This window comes from Pleurodeles waltl, chromosome 11 (genome assembly GCF_031143425.1).
Source record: "Pleurodeles waltl isolate 20211129_DDA chromosome 11, aPleWal1.hap1.20221129, whole genome shotgun sequence".
In the NCBI taxonomy this organism is placed as follows: Eukaryota; Metazoa; Chordata; class Amphibia; order Caudata; family Salamandridae; genus Pleurodeles; species Pleurodeles waltl.
Window position 1 is genome coordinate 985,202,421 of NC_090450.1, and position 17,224 is coordinate 985,219,644.

Consider the following 17,224-nt stretch of genomic DNA (forward strand, 5'->3'; position numbering starts at 1 on the left):
GCCCGCTCCTATACTGGAGTGGCTGTAGATGACCTGGTTCTGGGGTGCAGTCCCACTGCACGTCTGTCTGCAGAGCGCCTATAGCTCATTGAAGCCCGGCGTGCACGGAGACTGCTTGAGCAAGAGCTGTGTGCAGGGTTTAGAGCTGTAGGGCGGGCTCTGCAGTGTCCGCTAGAAAGAGGGCGGGGTCACCGGGGTGCTTCAAAGTGCCCGCCCCTATAGGTGCCATTCCACGTCAGCAGGTTCTATAGGGCCAGGGTAGGTTCTATAGGGGCAGCAGGATCACAGTGCAGGCTCTATAGGGCCAGGGTGCCTGCTGTCTGCAGAGGGCTGTGGGGTCCCCTGGCTTCGAGGCGGTCTGCTGCTGTAGGGGCGGGTAGATCGGGGGGCTGGACCCAGGGGGGGGCGGGCTCAGCTCCCGCCCCACCCTCAGCTCCCGCCGCCACTCTGCACAGGAGCCGCTGTCTGTCTCGGAGCCCGGAGCCTGGGATTACCGCCGAGGGGGATAGGGAGCCTTGGATTACCGCCGAGGGGCGCCTGGTAGCCCCGGATTACAGCGCGGGGGGCGCAAGGAGCCGCGGGACTGCAGCCGGGACCCGCGGGGGCGGAGGAGCCCCGGCCCCATGCCGGCCGAGCAGCTGCTGCAGGTCAGTGCCGAGCGCTATAGCGGGGACGGGCTGTGCTTCTGGCGCTCGCTGCCTCTGGCCGCTACTTCTGCCTGCACAGAGAGCTGTCCCAACCCCTCTTTTTGTTTCTAAACCCCGCACCCCCATGTCGTTGACGCGCCACTTTCTCCCCAATTCTGAATGTTTTGTTTTCTTTCTGCTACTTTCCACCCCCTACAACGCCCCTTTTCTGAGTGTGTGCCCCGTTTTGTTTCTGCCCCAGCCCACAACACCCGTTGACACCTCGCTGTCCCTTCCTACGGCCGCGTCTCCCCGCTTTCTCTTTGTACCCCAACTGAGCTCCAGTCTCTTTGGGTGCCCCCTTATTTCGCCCCTTTTCTGTAGTTACCCCATTATCTGTCCTGTGTCCCCCCGTTCCTCCCTCTCCTCCCCCCCTCTGCTGCAGACAGCTCATCGTGAGTGCCGGAGCGGTAGCACCCCTTTCACCCCACCTCTCCCGAGCCTGGGCGCCTTGAGACGGCGCTTCTGACGCCGAGGAGCTGCAGGGAGGCAGCCTGGACCACCCCCCTCCTTGGGTGGATTCCCAACTCACTTTCCCTGCTTCATTCTCGTCCTCATGCACCCCCACCCCGGCCTGGCTGGTGGTTGTTGGCGTGGTAATCCCCACGAGGCGTTCCCTCTCTTGCCCCCTCCCCCCCCCCCCCCCCCCCCCCAAGTCTTGCTGCCCTCTCCCATCACAAGCCGTTGTTCTCTACCCCCCCCCCCCCCCACACACACAGTGGCTGAGTTTCGCCTCCGCCCCTCCTGCTGCATTCCTCCCCCTGTTGTCGTCTCACTCCACCATGAATGCACCATCCCTACTGCCTCCATGTTTTGGGGTTCTTGCGGGGCTGTAGCTTTGTTCTTCACGTGGGTGATTGCTGTCTCTCGGGTCACTGAAGTTGTTGTGCTGTTGCTGGGTGGTTGTGCTGCAGGATGGCTTGTGTTCTTCGAGGACTCTTGTCATATGCCGGGGGCTGTGATTTTGGGGGGTGGGGGGGGTAACTTTGTTATTCACATGGGTATTTGCTGTCTCTCTGATCACTGAAGTTGTTGTGCTGTTGCTGGGTGGCTTCTGCTGCAGGGTGGCTTCTGCTGCAGGGTGGCTTCTGCTGCAGGGTGGCTTGTGTTGCAGGGTGGCTTGTGTTCTTGGAGGGCTCTTGTCATGTTCCAGGCGGCTGTGATTTAGGGTGGGTAGCTTTGTTATTCACGTGGGTGATTGCTGTCTCTCGGGTCACTGAAGTTGTTTTGCTGTTGCTGAGTGGTGTGCTGCAGGATGACTTGTGTTCTTGGAGGGCTCTTCTCATGTGCCAGGCGGCTGTGATTTAGGGTGGGTAGCTTTGTTATTCACATGGGTATTTGCTGTCTCTCTAATCACTGAAGTTGTTGGGCTGCAGGTCGATTTATATTCTTGGAGGGCTCTTGTCATGTGCCAGGTGGCTGTGATCTAGGGTGGGTAGCTTTGTTATTCACGTGGGTGATTGCTGTCTCTCGGATCACTGGAGTTGTTTTGCTGTTGCTGGGTGGTTGTGCTGCAGGATGAGTTGTGTTCTTGGAGGGCTCTTCTCATGTGCCAGGTGGCTGTGATCTAGGGTGGGTAGATTTATTATTCACATGGGTATTTGCTGTCTCTGTGACCACTGCAGTGGTTGTTGGGTGGTTATGCTGCAGGGTGACTTGTGTTATAGGAGGCTTCTTGCCATATGCCAGGAGGCTGTGACTTAGGGTGAGGTAGCTGTGCCTGTGTTCATCTGTGTGTTTGTGGGCTCTCTGGTCACTCGAGCCGTTTTGCTGCTGCTGCGTCGTTGAGATGCAGTATAACTTGCTGTGTTATTGGAGGGCTGGTGCTTTTGGGCAGGTTGTTATGCTCTCATGCAGAGTGGTTCTTTCTCGGTGGGTTGATGTGGGCCTGGGAGGGTTAAAGTCGGAGTTGCTAGCTATTCTGCCCGGTTGACACCCTGTTCTTGGTGTCTGTCAGTGTTTGTGTTGGGTGAGTGTGTACTCGAGACTGTTATGGTTGAATTTGTGGTGCTGCACCGTGGTTTCTGGCTCCCTGTCATTGGTGGCTCTGTCTGTTTTTAAAGGGTTTGAGTTGCTGGGAACTGCTAAGCTTGGTGGGACAAGGTGTGCACGGTTAGTGACTGTGTTTTCAGTCCATTTTAATCTCTCGTGATTGCTTGTTTATTTTTTGATGGATTTGATAGTGTTGTATCCCTGGGGGATGCTGCTTACCTCGTGGCGCTGGTCCACCCAGGGACAGTCTGTCCACAAGTGAGCAGTGCTCTGCGCCCTGGCGCGTGTTTGCACACTGCGCCACGTGTGGTCAGACACCTGCCTGACGCTGCAGTCCTGCGTTGTTTATCGTTGCTTCTGCTGCTCAACCCCACAGGTGGCTGAGATCTGTTGTAAACTGACTGTATTCATGTTTTCAAGCAATAAAACACACACAACGCTGGTCAGGCAGAAACTCGAGGCATTCCGAGCCCCTTGTGCATCCGTGCAGTAAATGCCCACATGCCTTCAGGGTCCCCAGGACAGGCCTGTGTGTTTGATGTCCGCGCCAAGAAGCCACGTGCTACCTGTTAGCGGTGGAAGGGTGGTGTGAAGCGAAGTGATCCCATATGTGGCCGCCCCTGTGGCGAGGGGCCGACTGTCTGTAGGATTTTTCCAACTCTTTCACCCCAGGCGACTGCTGCTACCGTGCTCTGGTGGGGCTTAAAACCCCTCTCCAGGGCCACGTAAGTGGCTTTTAACTGGCTAAGCCGGCCTCGTCCACCCTGCTATATTTTTAGCCAGCCCGGCCATCTAGTTCTCTTCCCAGCCCGCACATAAACCGTGCCAACCCATGCCTTTTTGAAGTTCTTTGGTTGTGCTCCAAGTTTAAAACTTTTTTTTTTTTGTCAGTGTCCCTGGGCACCGGCTTTCCCTGGGCTGCCAGCCCGCTGCCTCTGGGTATTAATAACACAGTTGGTGGCGAGCAGCCAACCATCTGCCTCTCTCATGTGTCCCCACCTCTTAAACCTGCGTTTTTTTTATTTTTTTTTTTTTTTATTTTTTTTAGTTCCCTGATTATCCTCTTGCCTGGTCTGCCTGACCTTGTCCCAGATATAGAAGAGTGATGCAGCCGTGTGTAAGCGGCTTCTCTCCTTGTTGTGGTGTTTTCCAGGTCCTAATACAGCACCACCCACCTGCTTTCATCGAGTTTGTTTTTGCTCGGGATACTTATGAAAACCTCTGTGCCAAATCCTACAAAAAGGCTGTTCTGCTTTTATTCGGAGTAGGTCGTCCACCGGCTTTTTTGTGTGGGTTTCTTTTGTTTTTGTTTGCTTCCCTTTGTGACTCGTTGGTGGAGTGAATGAATCGGGACGTTGCAGATAATGTGACATTCAACGTGGCCTCAAACCGCCAGTTTACCCTCTTGGGGAATTTGGGATCGAATCCAGCGCTGTTCGTTTTCTGCAGTTGTGTGTGGGTGTTTTGTTCTTTGCAGGAAGTGTGTGCGTTGTTTTTGAGGCTGGTTGGTCTTAAGCTTTTCGTGGCATCTCAGCTAGTTACCTTGTGTAACTGTCACAGACGTTTTGGGCCTGGTATGACACACGCCGCCATGCGCAACGCCACATCAATTTTGCACGTCACACAGTACCACACCACTCCACACTGTCAAAAAAGTAGGATTTGCCTTACCAGATTCTTTCACACCGTGGGGTACGTCATAAAACATGTTCGAAAAAGCAACACGACAACATTTCATGACACTTTTTTTTTTTTTTACATACAATACCACAACGCACTCAGTACATAGCATCTTTTCACCCCATTTCTTATCGTCCTGTCACGGCAGCGCACACACTATAACTCTGTACCACGACACATCTCTGCTCATCCCCACTGCATCGTAAAATGCCCTATTGCCAGCACCCACCACACCACCCACAAGCACGTGGCTCATGCCAGCCCTGCACCGTACCAGATGACACTCCAACAGACACCAAGCCGTGCTTGAGCTGCAGTTAACGACCGGCTCACCACCCCTACAGGGTCCCGAACCGAGGCTTATCAAGGCCTACCTTGCTCTCCTGTCTTTTACTGGATCGCCATTCACCTACTGCCAGCCGTTCAAATTTCTACTACTCGCGTACAACACCTTCGATTCTACCCACTACTCATTTTCCTGGCCAAATGGCCCAGCCTTGATAAAGTCACTTGTGTGACGAAACACGTGTTGGCTGTTTCCGCTGTTTCTTGAAGACAACGCAAGTCTGTGGCAAATTGGGCCTACAAATAAAGACACTTGCATCATCAACTGAGGACTTTTCAGATTTGTTATCCACGTCCGGAACCTGAACACCAGGGACACTTGTCCTTATTACGAACTGTGATTATACTATCCTGTGTGCCGTGGTCATACTGTCGTTACACTCCAACATAGGCAACCACTCCACACCTCAGTTCCCAGACCGCCACATTAGACAGTACACGCGTCTCACTGCACCTCTCCACACAACCCTCAAATCACACCTGGAGACCACCTCATATCCTCAACCTATGTGAAACCATGGTGGTCCCTGCTCAACAGAAGATAGATACACAAACTTAAGGTCATCGCCACACAACATCAGTTATAACACCATCAAAAAATATTAGTACAGAAGCCTGCCGAAGGCCCTAATGAAAACTCCTTTACCGAAACACGTGTGCAATTTCAGTGCGTGGCCTGGCAGGTTGCAAGATTAGCACTTCTGTGGAGAGTGCTATGCAATAGCCCAGAAAGAAATTTAGAGAGCATGGGAAGGAATCTAGGGGACCAAGAGAAAAGATACGACCAATTGTGAAAGTCAGAAATAGGAACAGGACGGACAGGGCAAACAACCAACGACAAAAGAGCTGTCGGCATCAGGCAGCAGTCTTAAATTGAGGGCAATTGTCCACGCGGAAGGGATGGAGCTGTGGGTGTCGGGGGCTAATTTCCCAGAAGGGCACACTCTCCCTTTTGCGTTAAACCTCGCCCGCACCTACAAACGCCAACAGTGCCAAGAAGCAGTTTAAAAAATAAAAAAAGCAATTTTTTCACTGTATAAAACTGTATAACATTAAATATGCGTTCTTACTGCTGTATGTCAGCAGTCAAGCATGACTGGCCTTGGCCTTATCCCGGCTTTGAAGAAGGTGACGTCAGTGTCCTCGGACAGATGCATCTCGACTGACACCACTTGACTTAAAATGACGCGCCAGGTGTGTATTTATTTGGCCCAGCGGCCTGGACGGAGAAGGAAAGATAGGGGGCTTCGACAGGGAATATGGAAGAAAAGTCCTGAAGCAAACACATCAGTTTACTAGTTGGGGTCGATGGGTGGCTTACAGCATCCTCTGCATATGGAAGGAAGGATGCTCTGTGATTTAAGGAGACTGCAGCAGGTATCATTTGGCGACATGCACTTACCAGTGAGGTGTCTCGCAGGGTGCCTCCTCCGTACATGATCCAAGAGCTGAGACTAGCATTTTTTACAGCGCTTTGTAGCTGCCAGTAAATGGCAGGTTATGCGAGGTAACGTATTATTATTTTCAGAAAGGCAATTACTATTTTTTTCAGAAATGCCGGCAAAAGCATGCAACCAATGACTGATGCAATGGTTTTGAAAAACTGAAATTGCCACTAGAAAAAAAATCACTTTTTTTATTATGCTCCACAACACCCTAAAACCTTCTGCACTTGTCCAATAATTTATCTCCTATTTGGGTCCTTTAAAACCAGGTTTGTGAATTGACTTGGCTTTGGGAACTGGTGTGTTAACCCACTGTGGCCGCCCGTTCACCTGGTCGTTAGCTGAATGAGCTGCTCGCTTGCAGGGGGTGGGCATGTGGCCCAACCCCTCCCCGTGCAGCCAGTCTGTGTGCTGGCCAACCTCTCCCTTTTGCAGCCAGTTATTATCCAATCTCCTGTGCTTTGTCTGTTGGCGTTTTCCCACCCCATTGGAGCCAGTTGATAGGTAGAATAGTTACTCTTGCACTCAGCAGATGTGTGTGATGTGGGCACTGAACCTTAGTAACTAGTTGACCAAGCTGGCTACTTGCTAAAAATTCTGCCAGCTGCAAAGTCCCTTCTCTTGAAGTCAAAGGATGTGTTGGTCAAGCTCTTTTTTTGCAGCTGGAAAGCGTTTTGTACGTTCTGTCTGGCTTGCTGATTTGTTGAAAAGATCATTACCTTGTACAAGGCGGATGCTTTGCCTACTGCAGGTAAATGGCTTACCCAACATGCTTTTCTTGAAGATGGCACAGCTGCAGGCCATGTGCTATCCCTGAAGCGGGCAGGTGTATTCCAATGCTTTCTCTTGAAGGCAGCATATACGTTGGCCAAGCTTGCCCCCTTGGAGATGTTTTGGCCAGGTTCCCTCTGTCTCAGTATGCACGTCTGTTGCGGGGGTTCCTACATTGCAAGAGCCAGACATGGTGTGTTCCCCCACCCCTGCAGCAGGTGGGAGTGTTGGCATGACTCCCTCCCTTGTAGCTGGTGCATTTCTTGGTTGAGGTCTTCGCCTTGCTGCCAGGCGAGCTGTTGGCCAAGTTTCCATTCTTGCAGTTGCCAGACTTGTTGACCGATACGATGTGTTGACTATTATCCATTTCATTAGCTGTTTGGTCCATGCTGGCCCCGTGTCCACAGTTGAATTTTTGGACAAGCTCCATTTCTTGTAGCCTGCGGATGGGTTTCCGGTACCTCTCAACTTCCAGCCAACATATGTTTACCATAGTCTCCTTCTTGCTTTCAGACCAGACATATTGAACAAAATGATAGTTTGTGCATGGGGAGGCAAAGATTGGAGAGAGGGCTTCGAAGAGGTTGTGGTCCAAGGGGCATGCTGGGATTCCGGGGAGTGGTTGTTGCAGTTGTGATTAGACCGACTGACTGCAGAGTGGATTGAGTCGTGATTGGCTTGACTGGGTTCCTGGGATGAAAGGGTCGTTTCAACATCAATTTCTGAAGGCCTGGAGAGGTTGGTTGGGACCCTGAGGTCTCGTTATCATACACGCCTTGGCTGGGTACTCCAGTGGATCAACCTATGGGGTCTATTCTTAGGATAAAGTGGGACCAGTTTATTATTTTTGGTTGGTGTAATATGTTGCTAGCATCTTATCTATGCAACCGGCATCCTAATATGATGTGGACCAGCTAGAGTGTTTCTAGGTTGATTCACTTAGGTCGAAGACTGGTGATTTACAATAGTCCAGTCAAGAGTTGAAATGGACTGGTCACTGTGGTAGTCATCAAAAGAGTTAATTTATGTAAATTAGTCTATTCAGCATTCCATTCCATCTGTTTTAGCTCATCTGTGCCGTTACTAAGAGGGATCCAATGTATGCAAAACAGTATTGCTCCAGTTTCAAGATGGACAGTCCAGTCGTGTCGCCACTGCTTTTCCATGTTTCATAGGAAAGTGACCGCAAGAGACATGGATACGTTTCGGCCCAGTTGGCTTTCTCAGTGATGTACCCCTTGACTCCTTTTTGCGCAGTCGACTGCTTTGTTCTGGAATGCTTTCCTTACAGCTGATCACTGTTGTGTCTGTGCTCCCAACCGTGGATCTAGCCGTCATGATTAAGTCTGCTCTTCTTGCGGTTGATTGAAATGTGGGCCTTACACCCTACCGTGCCTTCTGCAGCCATGCGTCTGTTGCAACCATGCTGCATGTTGGCCATGCTCTCTTTCAGATGGCTGCCATATTGTGCCACCTTTCTGCAGTCATCCTGACTACCTGCGCTCACCTTTGGCATGCTTCTTTTGCAGTTCTTCAAGAGTTTGGCCGTGCTCCATTCCTTGCAGCTGCCTGTGGTTTCCCGGCCTGCTACCCCTACAGTTGGCGAGGTCTCGGCCATGCACTCTCCCTTGCAGTAGACTGCCCTGTTTGTCATGCATCCGTTGCCGCAGGTCCAAATCTTGGCCGTAACCCATTCCTAGCAGCCAGCTGCCCTATTCTGGCACGCTTTCCTTGTAATCTGCCAGTGTTGTGTCCCCTCCTCAGAAGCCGGACCCCCTGTTTGGCTCGCTCGCCTTGCAGGCAGCTCAAGTGTTGACCACGGTCCTACCCTTGTGTGCAGTCGCCATGTTCCTGCGTGCTTCGCTTGCAGGTCGCCAGGTCGACCTGGAATTATTATTTACAGCGCCCACTGTGCTTTCTGCATGAATTTGGGTTTGCCCCACAATGCATCACCTCCTGTATAATATACAGATTTTCAAAAAATATTTGTTTCCAGGTCAAATGGATCAAAAGTTATTAAAAAGGCGGCCACGCCTGTTGCACACAGTGGGTGGCATGTTGCAAAGGTTGGCTCGTACCTTTTTAATTCGTCATTGCTGTGCCTGATGTTAAACTGGTACTAATGAGGTGAAACATTACCCAGACAGTGTTAACATATGTAACAAAGATAAGATAATGAAGTGATATTGTTACAAAATGTGCCGCATAATTTGCCTGCTGCATAATTTATTCCACTGTGTCGCAAAATTTGCTAATTTGGAAATTCGCTGACCTTTTATGGAAGCAGTGAACGACACTATTAACAGTTTAGCCAAATCTCAAGGCTTACATTTGAACCCTGACATTTTTGAGGTCTCCAGGCCTGTTGGATCTAGGAACACGTCACTGACCAAATACGTTTGCTTGTGTTCGTTTAAGGCTGGGTCTGTGGCCCACTTTGAGCCAGAGGTTAGGACAGTGAGTTATGACCTTTTAACTTTAACCCACCTCTGGCGGGAAAGTTGAGTGACACATACATTTCCTAAGATCCTTGGCATCTGAAAGAATGTTCATGTATGTTGACTTGTAACCGTTCTAAACATAGTGCCGCAAAGCCTTTGAAGGTATTTCTGTGCGCTGCTACGCACTGGGCAGTAACCATTTCATACCGTAGCGTAGCCACCCGAGCTGTGCAGCGCCTCTGAAGTTATTCAGACGTTCAGAGGCACAAAGACCCCCTTCGGGAGCATCTTTTCAATGAAACGGGGACACAACTGTTTCCACGCTGCAGCTGGGATAAAAGCTGTATTTGCTTCCGTTGTCAAGGAGTTCTGGGAATAGCAGAAGACACTGCGGTTTTCACATCCCTGGCACCCTTCAGCCTCCCTCCCAGCCATATCTGCATTTTCCCGCCAAATTTCTGATTACGGGCAGCTGCTGGATCTTTCGAGAGGCATGTGTGCTCGTCAAATTCGACTTTTTTTTTTGTTTGTTAAATTTAATTTATTTTTCTCCCTTTGTCCGACAGGGGTGGGTTTCCCTGACTACACACACATGCTCCTTGCGCTCAGCAGGGCCATTCTGGGTGAAGATAGCGCTTTGAACGCCTTAGCATCTTTCTGTTTCCAGAAAAGATGCTTCCTTGCAGAGCCTGCCATGCCAAAGTTTGTGCATGTAAAACCTGGCGAGGGCGTAAACACCTCGCGCTTGTTAGCACATCTCTCGCGAGTCCCCTGGGCGCCATTACATTTCTTCGCGAGATTCACGCTAAGGTGTCTGCACTCCCCCCTCTCTCCTCCCCTCCCATCCCCCCTTTCTGGGAATATTAATTTTGTGCTTGGGCGGGCTTCCAAGTGCCCCCTTCCCAACTCCAGTTTTAAGAGGCTCAGTTACTGCGTGTGACTCGTATAAGTTCATCCCTCTCTGTTTCCGATAGAGGATGTTTGTGCCAGTTTTCGTAATTCCTCCCTGTCCGCTGTGCCATTGCATGAAGGTGCTTGGCATCCAGTGAGCTGTACAAGTGTGCTGCAACTCAACCCCTTCCCCTGGCATCATTCTTCACCACCTGCGCCATGCATGTTGGCCCACCAGGTACCACCATTGGTTTACAGCTGCAAGGAACTACGCCACCAGCCCATTCCCAACAGCTATGCCATACATGCCGGGCTGCCAGGTACCACCACTGGTACACTCTGACCAGCCAGGAACAACGCTTCCAGCCCCAGTCCCAATAGCTATACTATGCATGCCAGGTACTACCACCGGTACACTGACCAGCCAGGAACCACACTACCAGCCCCATTCCCAACAGCTATGCCATACATGCCGGGCTGCCAGGTACCACCACTGGTACACGGTGACCAGCCAGGAACAACGCTTCCAGCCCCACTCCAACAGCTATGCCATACATGCCAGCTGCCAGGTACCACCACTGGTACACGGTGACCAGCAAAGACCCACACTATCAGCCCCAGTCCCAACAGCTATACTATGCATGCCAGGCTGCCAGGTACCACCGCTGGTACACTGACCAGCCAGGAACCACACTACCAGCCCCATTCCCAACAGCTATACCACACATGCCAGCTGCCAGGTACCACCGCTGGTACACGGTGACCAGCCAGGAACCACACTACCAGCCCCACTCCAACAGCTATGCTATACATGCCAGCTGCCAGGTACCACCACTGGTACACAGTGACCAGCCAGGAACCACACTACCAGCCCCAGTCCCAATAGCTATACTATGCATGCCAGGCTGCCAGGTACCACCACCGGTACACTACAGAAACTACTCTACCAGCCACGTTTCCCACGAATACCAGGCAGTTATCACCAAGCATAGGTGCTTTCATGAAGGGCTTGAGCCCATACGGCAGGCGTCGCCAGAATCTAGCCGATGGTGGCCCCTGACGGGCCCATGACCAGCCCAGGACCTCCATCCCCCACCTGCATTGACTTGATGACACCCCCTACGCAGGGGTACCCCCAGCCTGCTGGTTCAGTGTGAGCTCAAGGCAGTGATGCAGGGTCCTGGCTGGTGATGCTGAGAGCGCTGATTGGACACGAGGAGTTTCTGAACTTGGACTTTCTCCATCGTCGTGAAACGCCTGTAGTTGGGCTCTGCCGCCCTACACCTGGCGGGCAGCGCTGAGGTCACCGGGGAGGAGTGTACCGCCGTCTAGGAAGGAGCTATAATACTGTAGGATCTGGTAGGCGCTCTGCCCTCAGCCCCCACCCCCGATGAAAGGCAGAGGTGGGGGCTTGGGGTGGCTGTGAGCAGGTGTCTCTATTCCCAGGTATAAGGCGCTTTATAACCCTCGTTACAGAGCGTGCCACTCTAGATTACTTATCTGTAACCAGTGTACAGGTACCGCCTGCATTGTACACTCTCTGCCTGCGTGCATTAATGTGTCCTGTCTGCGTGTGCACTCTTCTCATTTGTGTGCACAGTAGGCGTCTAACGCCTGCTTGTGTGCATTAGTGTGACCTGTGTGTGTGCACTCCTCATATCTGTGCACAGCAGCCTGCTAATGCCTGCCTGTGTGTATTAGAATGTCATGTCTTTGTGTGTGCGCACTGCTTTTAGATCTGTGCACAGTAGACTTAAAATGCCTTCGGTGTGCATTAGAATGTCCTTTCTGTGTGTATGCACTCCTCATTTTTGTGGACAGTAGACTTCTAATGCTTATTTGTGTGCACTAGTATGACCTGTCTGTGTGTGTGTGTGTGTGTGTGCGCACACACCTTTCATATCTGTCTGCAGTAAACTTCCAATGCCTGCTTGTGTGCGTTAGGATGTCATGTTTGTATGTGTGTACAGTCCTCTCATATCTGTGCACAGAAGGCTAATGCCTGCTTGTGTGCATTCGTCTGTTCTGCCTGTCTGTGTGCACTTCCCTCAGCTCTGCACAGTAGATTTATAATGCCTGCTTGTGTGTATTAGAATGCCCTTCCTGTGTGTGTACTCTCCGCTATCTGTGCACAATAGACTACTAACGTGTGTGTGTGTGTGTGTACAAACTCTCATGTCTGCCTGCGAATATCTGTGTACAGCACACAGGTGTGCAGTACACATCTCGTACCGGTTTGTACCCAGCTGAGGATGTCAGTGTACAGAGCACGCGTGTAAAATCAAGTGCCTCTCATGCATTCATACACAGTGCAAGTGTTGATGTAGAACACACGTGTGTAAGAACATATCTCCGGCCTCTGTACAATACACGTACATACATTCTCGCAGATGTCAGTGTACATCACATGTGCAGTGAAACTCTTATACATGTCTGCAAATGTACGCCTCTTACCCAGCTGAAGATAACGATGTATAGCACACGTGTATGTACGTATTTCATACCTCTGTGCAATACACATCTCACACATTCCTGCAAATGTCAGTGTACATCACGTGTGCAGTGCACATCCCACCCCCTCTCTGTACCACACACACCCCATGCACCGCCTCCGGGTGTTGGTGGTCAGTTCTCCTGCACGCAGCTCTGTTCATTAGATTTTCACACCTGTGTACGTTCAATATGTCAAACATGGGTATAGGTCATTGCTGCCTCCTGTTGCACAACCCACGTGCTCCTAGCATGCAAGTTAAGTCTGAACCAAAATCATCTCAAACCAGTTCGACAAATTATGTCCACATTGTATTGAGTTCTAATCCATCGTATGACTGTTGCTTTTGACCTAAATGTGTCACAATCTATAAAATGGCCCCAACACGTTTCAGAGATGGTGTGAATCGGTGTGTGCAGTGCACCGGGCCTTCAGTAAGGAGATCTTTGTGCAGGATTTCTAATAACCGTCTGTAAATGGCTCGGGGAGAACTCGGAACATGATTTCATCCTGGTCTCTGCCTCCTCCAGCAGCATCGACGCGCCCTCCCCATCCCTTACATTCCAGACCTGTCACTGATCCCAGCTCTGCACTGATCCATATTCATAGACACATTCCTGGTCGCCACATTCCACAGGAGTCTTGGGTCCCAGAAGTTACTCTTTGGACACGCATTCCAGCTGCAGCACGTTTCAGTTCATTATTTCTAGATTCATCTGGGTCTCTTGCCCTCTTCTCCTAGTTCAGTATTCATGGACAAATCCTAGGTCCATCACATTTAACCTCTGGCTTTGGCCCCAGTTCGGTACTTATAGGCGCATTCCCAATCCTCAATCACCTTTACCGTCGGTCTCTGATCTTGTTCGGTATTCCCTGGTGTATTCCCACGCCATTAAATTTAACATCAGTCTGTGGTCCCAGTTCGGTGTTCCTAGATATGTTCCCGATCCTCCAACACATTTAATGTCGGTCTCTGATACTGTTGGCATTCCTATGGACATTCTAGATCCATCACCTTTAACACCGGTCTCTGGTCCCAGCTCGGTATTCCTAGATATGTTCCAGATCCTCCATCACATTTATCGTCTGTCTCTGATCCTGTTCAGTGTTCCTCGGTGCATTCCCGATCCATCACCTTTAACATCGGTCTCTGATCCTCTACGGTATTCATAGAAACATTCCAGATCCATCACCTTTAACGTCGGTCTCTGATCCTCTACGGTATTTATAGAAACATTCCAGATCCATCACCTTTAACGTCGGTCTCTGATCCTCTACGGTATTCATAGAAACATTCCAGATCCATCACCTTTAACGTCGGACTCTGATCTTGTTCGGTATTCCTTGGTGTTTTCCCGCTCCATTAAATTTAACATCAGTCTCTGGTCCCAGTTTGGTGTTCCTAGATATGTTCCCGATCCTCCAACGCATTTAATGTCGGTCTCTGATCCTGTTTGGTATTCCTACAGACATTCTCGATCCATCCCCTTTAACATCGGTCTCTGATCCTCTCCGGTATTCATAGAAAGATTCCAGATCCATCACATTTAACATTGGTCCAGGTTCAGTATTCCTCAATATGTTCCCGATCCTCCAACACATTTAATGTTGGTCTCTGATCCTGTTTGGTATTCCTACGTACATTCTAGATCCATCACCTTTAACACCAGTCTCTGGTCCCAGTTCGGTATTCCTAGATATGTTCCTGATCCTTCGTCACATTCAATGTCTGTGAGCCTGTTAGGTATTCCTAGAAAGATTCCTGATCCATTACATTTAACATTGGTCTTGGTTCAGTATTCCTAGGTACATTTCCAATCATCACATTTAACATCGGTCTCTGGTCCTGTTCAGTATTACTACGTACATTCCCGATCCATCACATTTAACATTGGTTTTTCCACTTTTGTTTCATATTCATAGACAGATCTATACCGGATCCATCACAGTTAACATCAGTCTCTAGTCCCAGTTTGGTATTCATAGACACAAACCTTTTCCACCACATTTAACATCGGCCTCTCCTCTCCATTCTGTATTCATAGACACATTCCAAATCCATCACATTTAACATCAGTCTTTCCTCTTTGTTTCATATTCATAGACAGACCTATACCGGATCCATCACATTTAACATCGATCTTTCCTCGTTGTTCGATATTAATAGACAGATTCCCGATCCATCACATTTAACATCGGCCTCTGGTCCCAGTTCGGTATTCATAGACATACACCGATCTACCATATTTAACATCGATCTTTCCTCGTTATTAGATATCCATAGACACATTCCCGATCCATTACATTTAACATTGGTCTCTGATCCTGTTTGGTATTCCTACGTTCATTCTCGATCCATCACATTTAACATCAGCCTCTGGTCCCAGTTCGGTATTCATAGACATACACCGATCTACCATATTTAACATCGATCTTTCCTCGTTATTAGATATCCATAGACACATTCCCGATCCATTACATTTAACATTGGTCTCTGATCCTGTTTGGTATTCCTACGTTCATTCTCGATCCATCACATTTATCATCTGCCTCTGGTCCCAGTTCGGTATTCATAGACATACACCGATCTACCATATTTAACATCGATCTTTCCTCGTTATTAGATATCCATAGACACATTCCCGATCCATTACATTTAACATTGGTCTCTGATCCTGTTTGGTATTCCTACGTTCATTCTCGATCCATCACATTTATCATCGGCCTCTGGTCCCAGTTCGGTATTCATAGACATACACCCGATCTACCATATTAAACATCGATCTTTCCTCGTTGTTCAATATCCATAGACACATTCCCGATCCATCACATTTAACATCGGTCTCTGATCCTGTTTGATATTCCTAGGTTCATTCCTGATCCATCACATTTAACATCAGTCCCGCCTCTTTGTTGGATGTTCTTTTGTCTTGCCCCCAAGCTTTAGAACTCTCTGCCTCTTAATCTGAGAAGCGAAAATTAGGAAGCAGCTAAAATCTTACCTCTTCCCATAATTTGTTTCTCCTTTCTTTCCTGACTGTTCTTCTCTCTAGTGCTGGGAAGCCTGGTGTCGGGTAGCCATGTACTTTATAAGCATGGTGAAATAGAAGAAAAAATAGGCATGTACCGGATCTCTCGCACGTTACATCAGTCTCTGGTCCCAGTTTGATATTCATAAACTCATCCCTGCTGTTGCTCCCGACTCAGGATTTCAGAGTATGCAATATTCATACTCCATCGGTGTCCATATCCCTGGACCCCTGATGAGCTGCCAAAGCTTTTATTTCCAGTCTGGGGGTTCTGATGCAGTCTTGGCATCTTCATGCTGCCCCTACGTGAACTGTTCAGATCTGTCGTTGCGGCTTTTTTGGGTCTGGCTTTGAGCAAGCATTAGCTGTCTAGCCACATTACTGGTTTTACAAAAATATTCATACAAATCAAATATCCATAGAGGGGGCATGGATCCTTGGGCTTCGTCCATTAGGCCTTGTAAATTGTCACCCACATGTTGCTTCCACCCACCACAACATACAGCACAGGACAACAGGTCAGCCCACTTCTTAACACCCTTAAGTTTCTGTAACTGCAAATAACCTGTCAACATTGTTCACATCCGCCTAAAAATGGTTCCCTCCTTTTCAGTTACAAAGCTGGTTCAAAGTTTGCCTTTCTTTTTGTTTATTTTTATACCAACTTTAAATACTTTTTTTTTTTTAAATAAATTTTCCTGTAGTTCAGGTGCCCAGTTACATGGTGATTAATTTTCTCTCTCATTATTGAAGGACCCCCCCCCCCCCCACCAGATAGCACAAGCTGTCTTGTTGTGAAAGACCATTTTGGGTTCATCAAAAACTTACAATGGGCTTTCCGCACCTGTTGCTTACCATTGGTTGACTTTGTCTTCCTCATTTGCTTGCCTTTTATTCAATACTTGCCTTCCTCTTATTGTTTTTGTCTCATGACTAGATTTGCACCATCGTTTTGATTGGCTGATTTGTATTCTTTCACTGCTCATTCTTAGGGAACTACTTTTTTATTTTTGGTTTAGCGCTCCATGAGAGAGCATGTGTTTTCCAGCTCTATCCCTTGTGTGTGTCTCCCCCACCAAATAATCACCCACCAAGCTCTGTGTTGCACTTCCCCTTGTGTGTTGCTCACTCTCTCTGTTGTGCACTTCTTCTCTCCCTGGGAATCTCCCCACCCTCTTGTGCTCCATGTTGGTCTCTCCCTTGTATGCTTCTCTCCCAGTGTTACTGTGTCTTTCATGTGCGGCTTTCCCTACACCTCCGACACAGCGTTTTTTTGTTTTCTTTGTTTATCTTCCCACTCCGGGTGGCTTACTCACTTCCAGTGCCCCCACATGCTCTTCAATCCTGCAGCCATTTTCAAAAATGTATTTTTTAATTTTTGTTGAGGGCCAGACAGCAAGGTCTTGCCGGCCCTTCCAAATTTAAGAAAACTCTTTCATGATAGTTCAATTTC

The 17,224-nt window shown here is 49.2% G+C and overlaps 1 protein-coding gene across 7 annotated transcripts in view; it reads left to right on the forward strand.

The window, feature by feature from the left end:
* Positions 1-227: 227 nt before the first annotated feature.
* The window catches only part of ARVCF (ARVCF delta catenin family member), a 442,211-nt gene continuing 425,214 nt past the window's right edge, over positions 228-17,224 (forward strand). For 3 of the 7 annotated variants that reach the window (XM_069215288.1, XM_069215290.1, XM_069215292.1), the window contains exon 1: positions 445-647. In XM_069215288.1, the coding sequence (XP_069071389.1) occupies positions 624-647 (24 nt within the window). In that variant the 5' untranslated portion in view covers positions 445-623. Of the gene's footprint in view, positions 648-17,224 lie in introns of all 7 variants that reach the window. The other 4 variants (XM_069215287.1, XM_069215289.1, XM_069215291.1 and 1 more) reach the window with 2 other exon arrangements.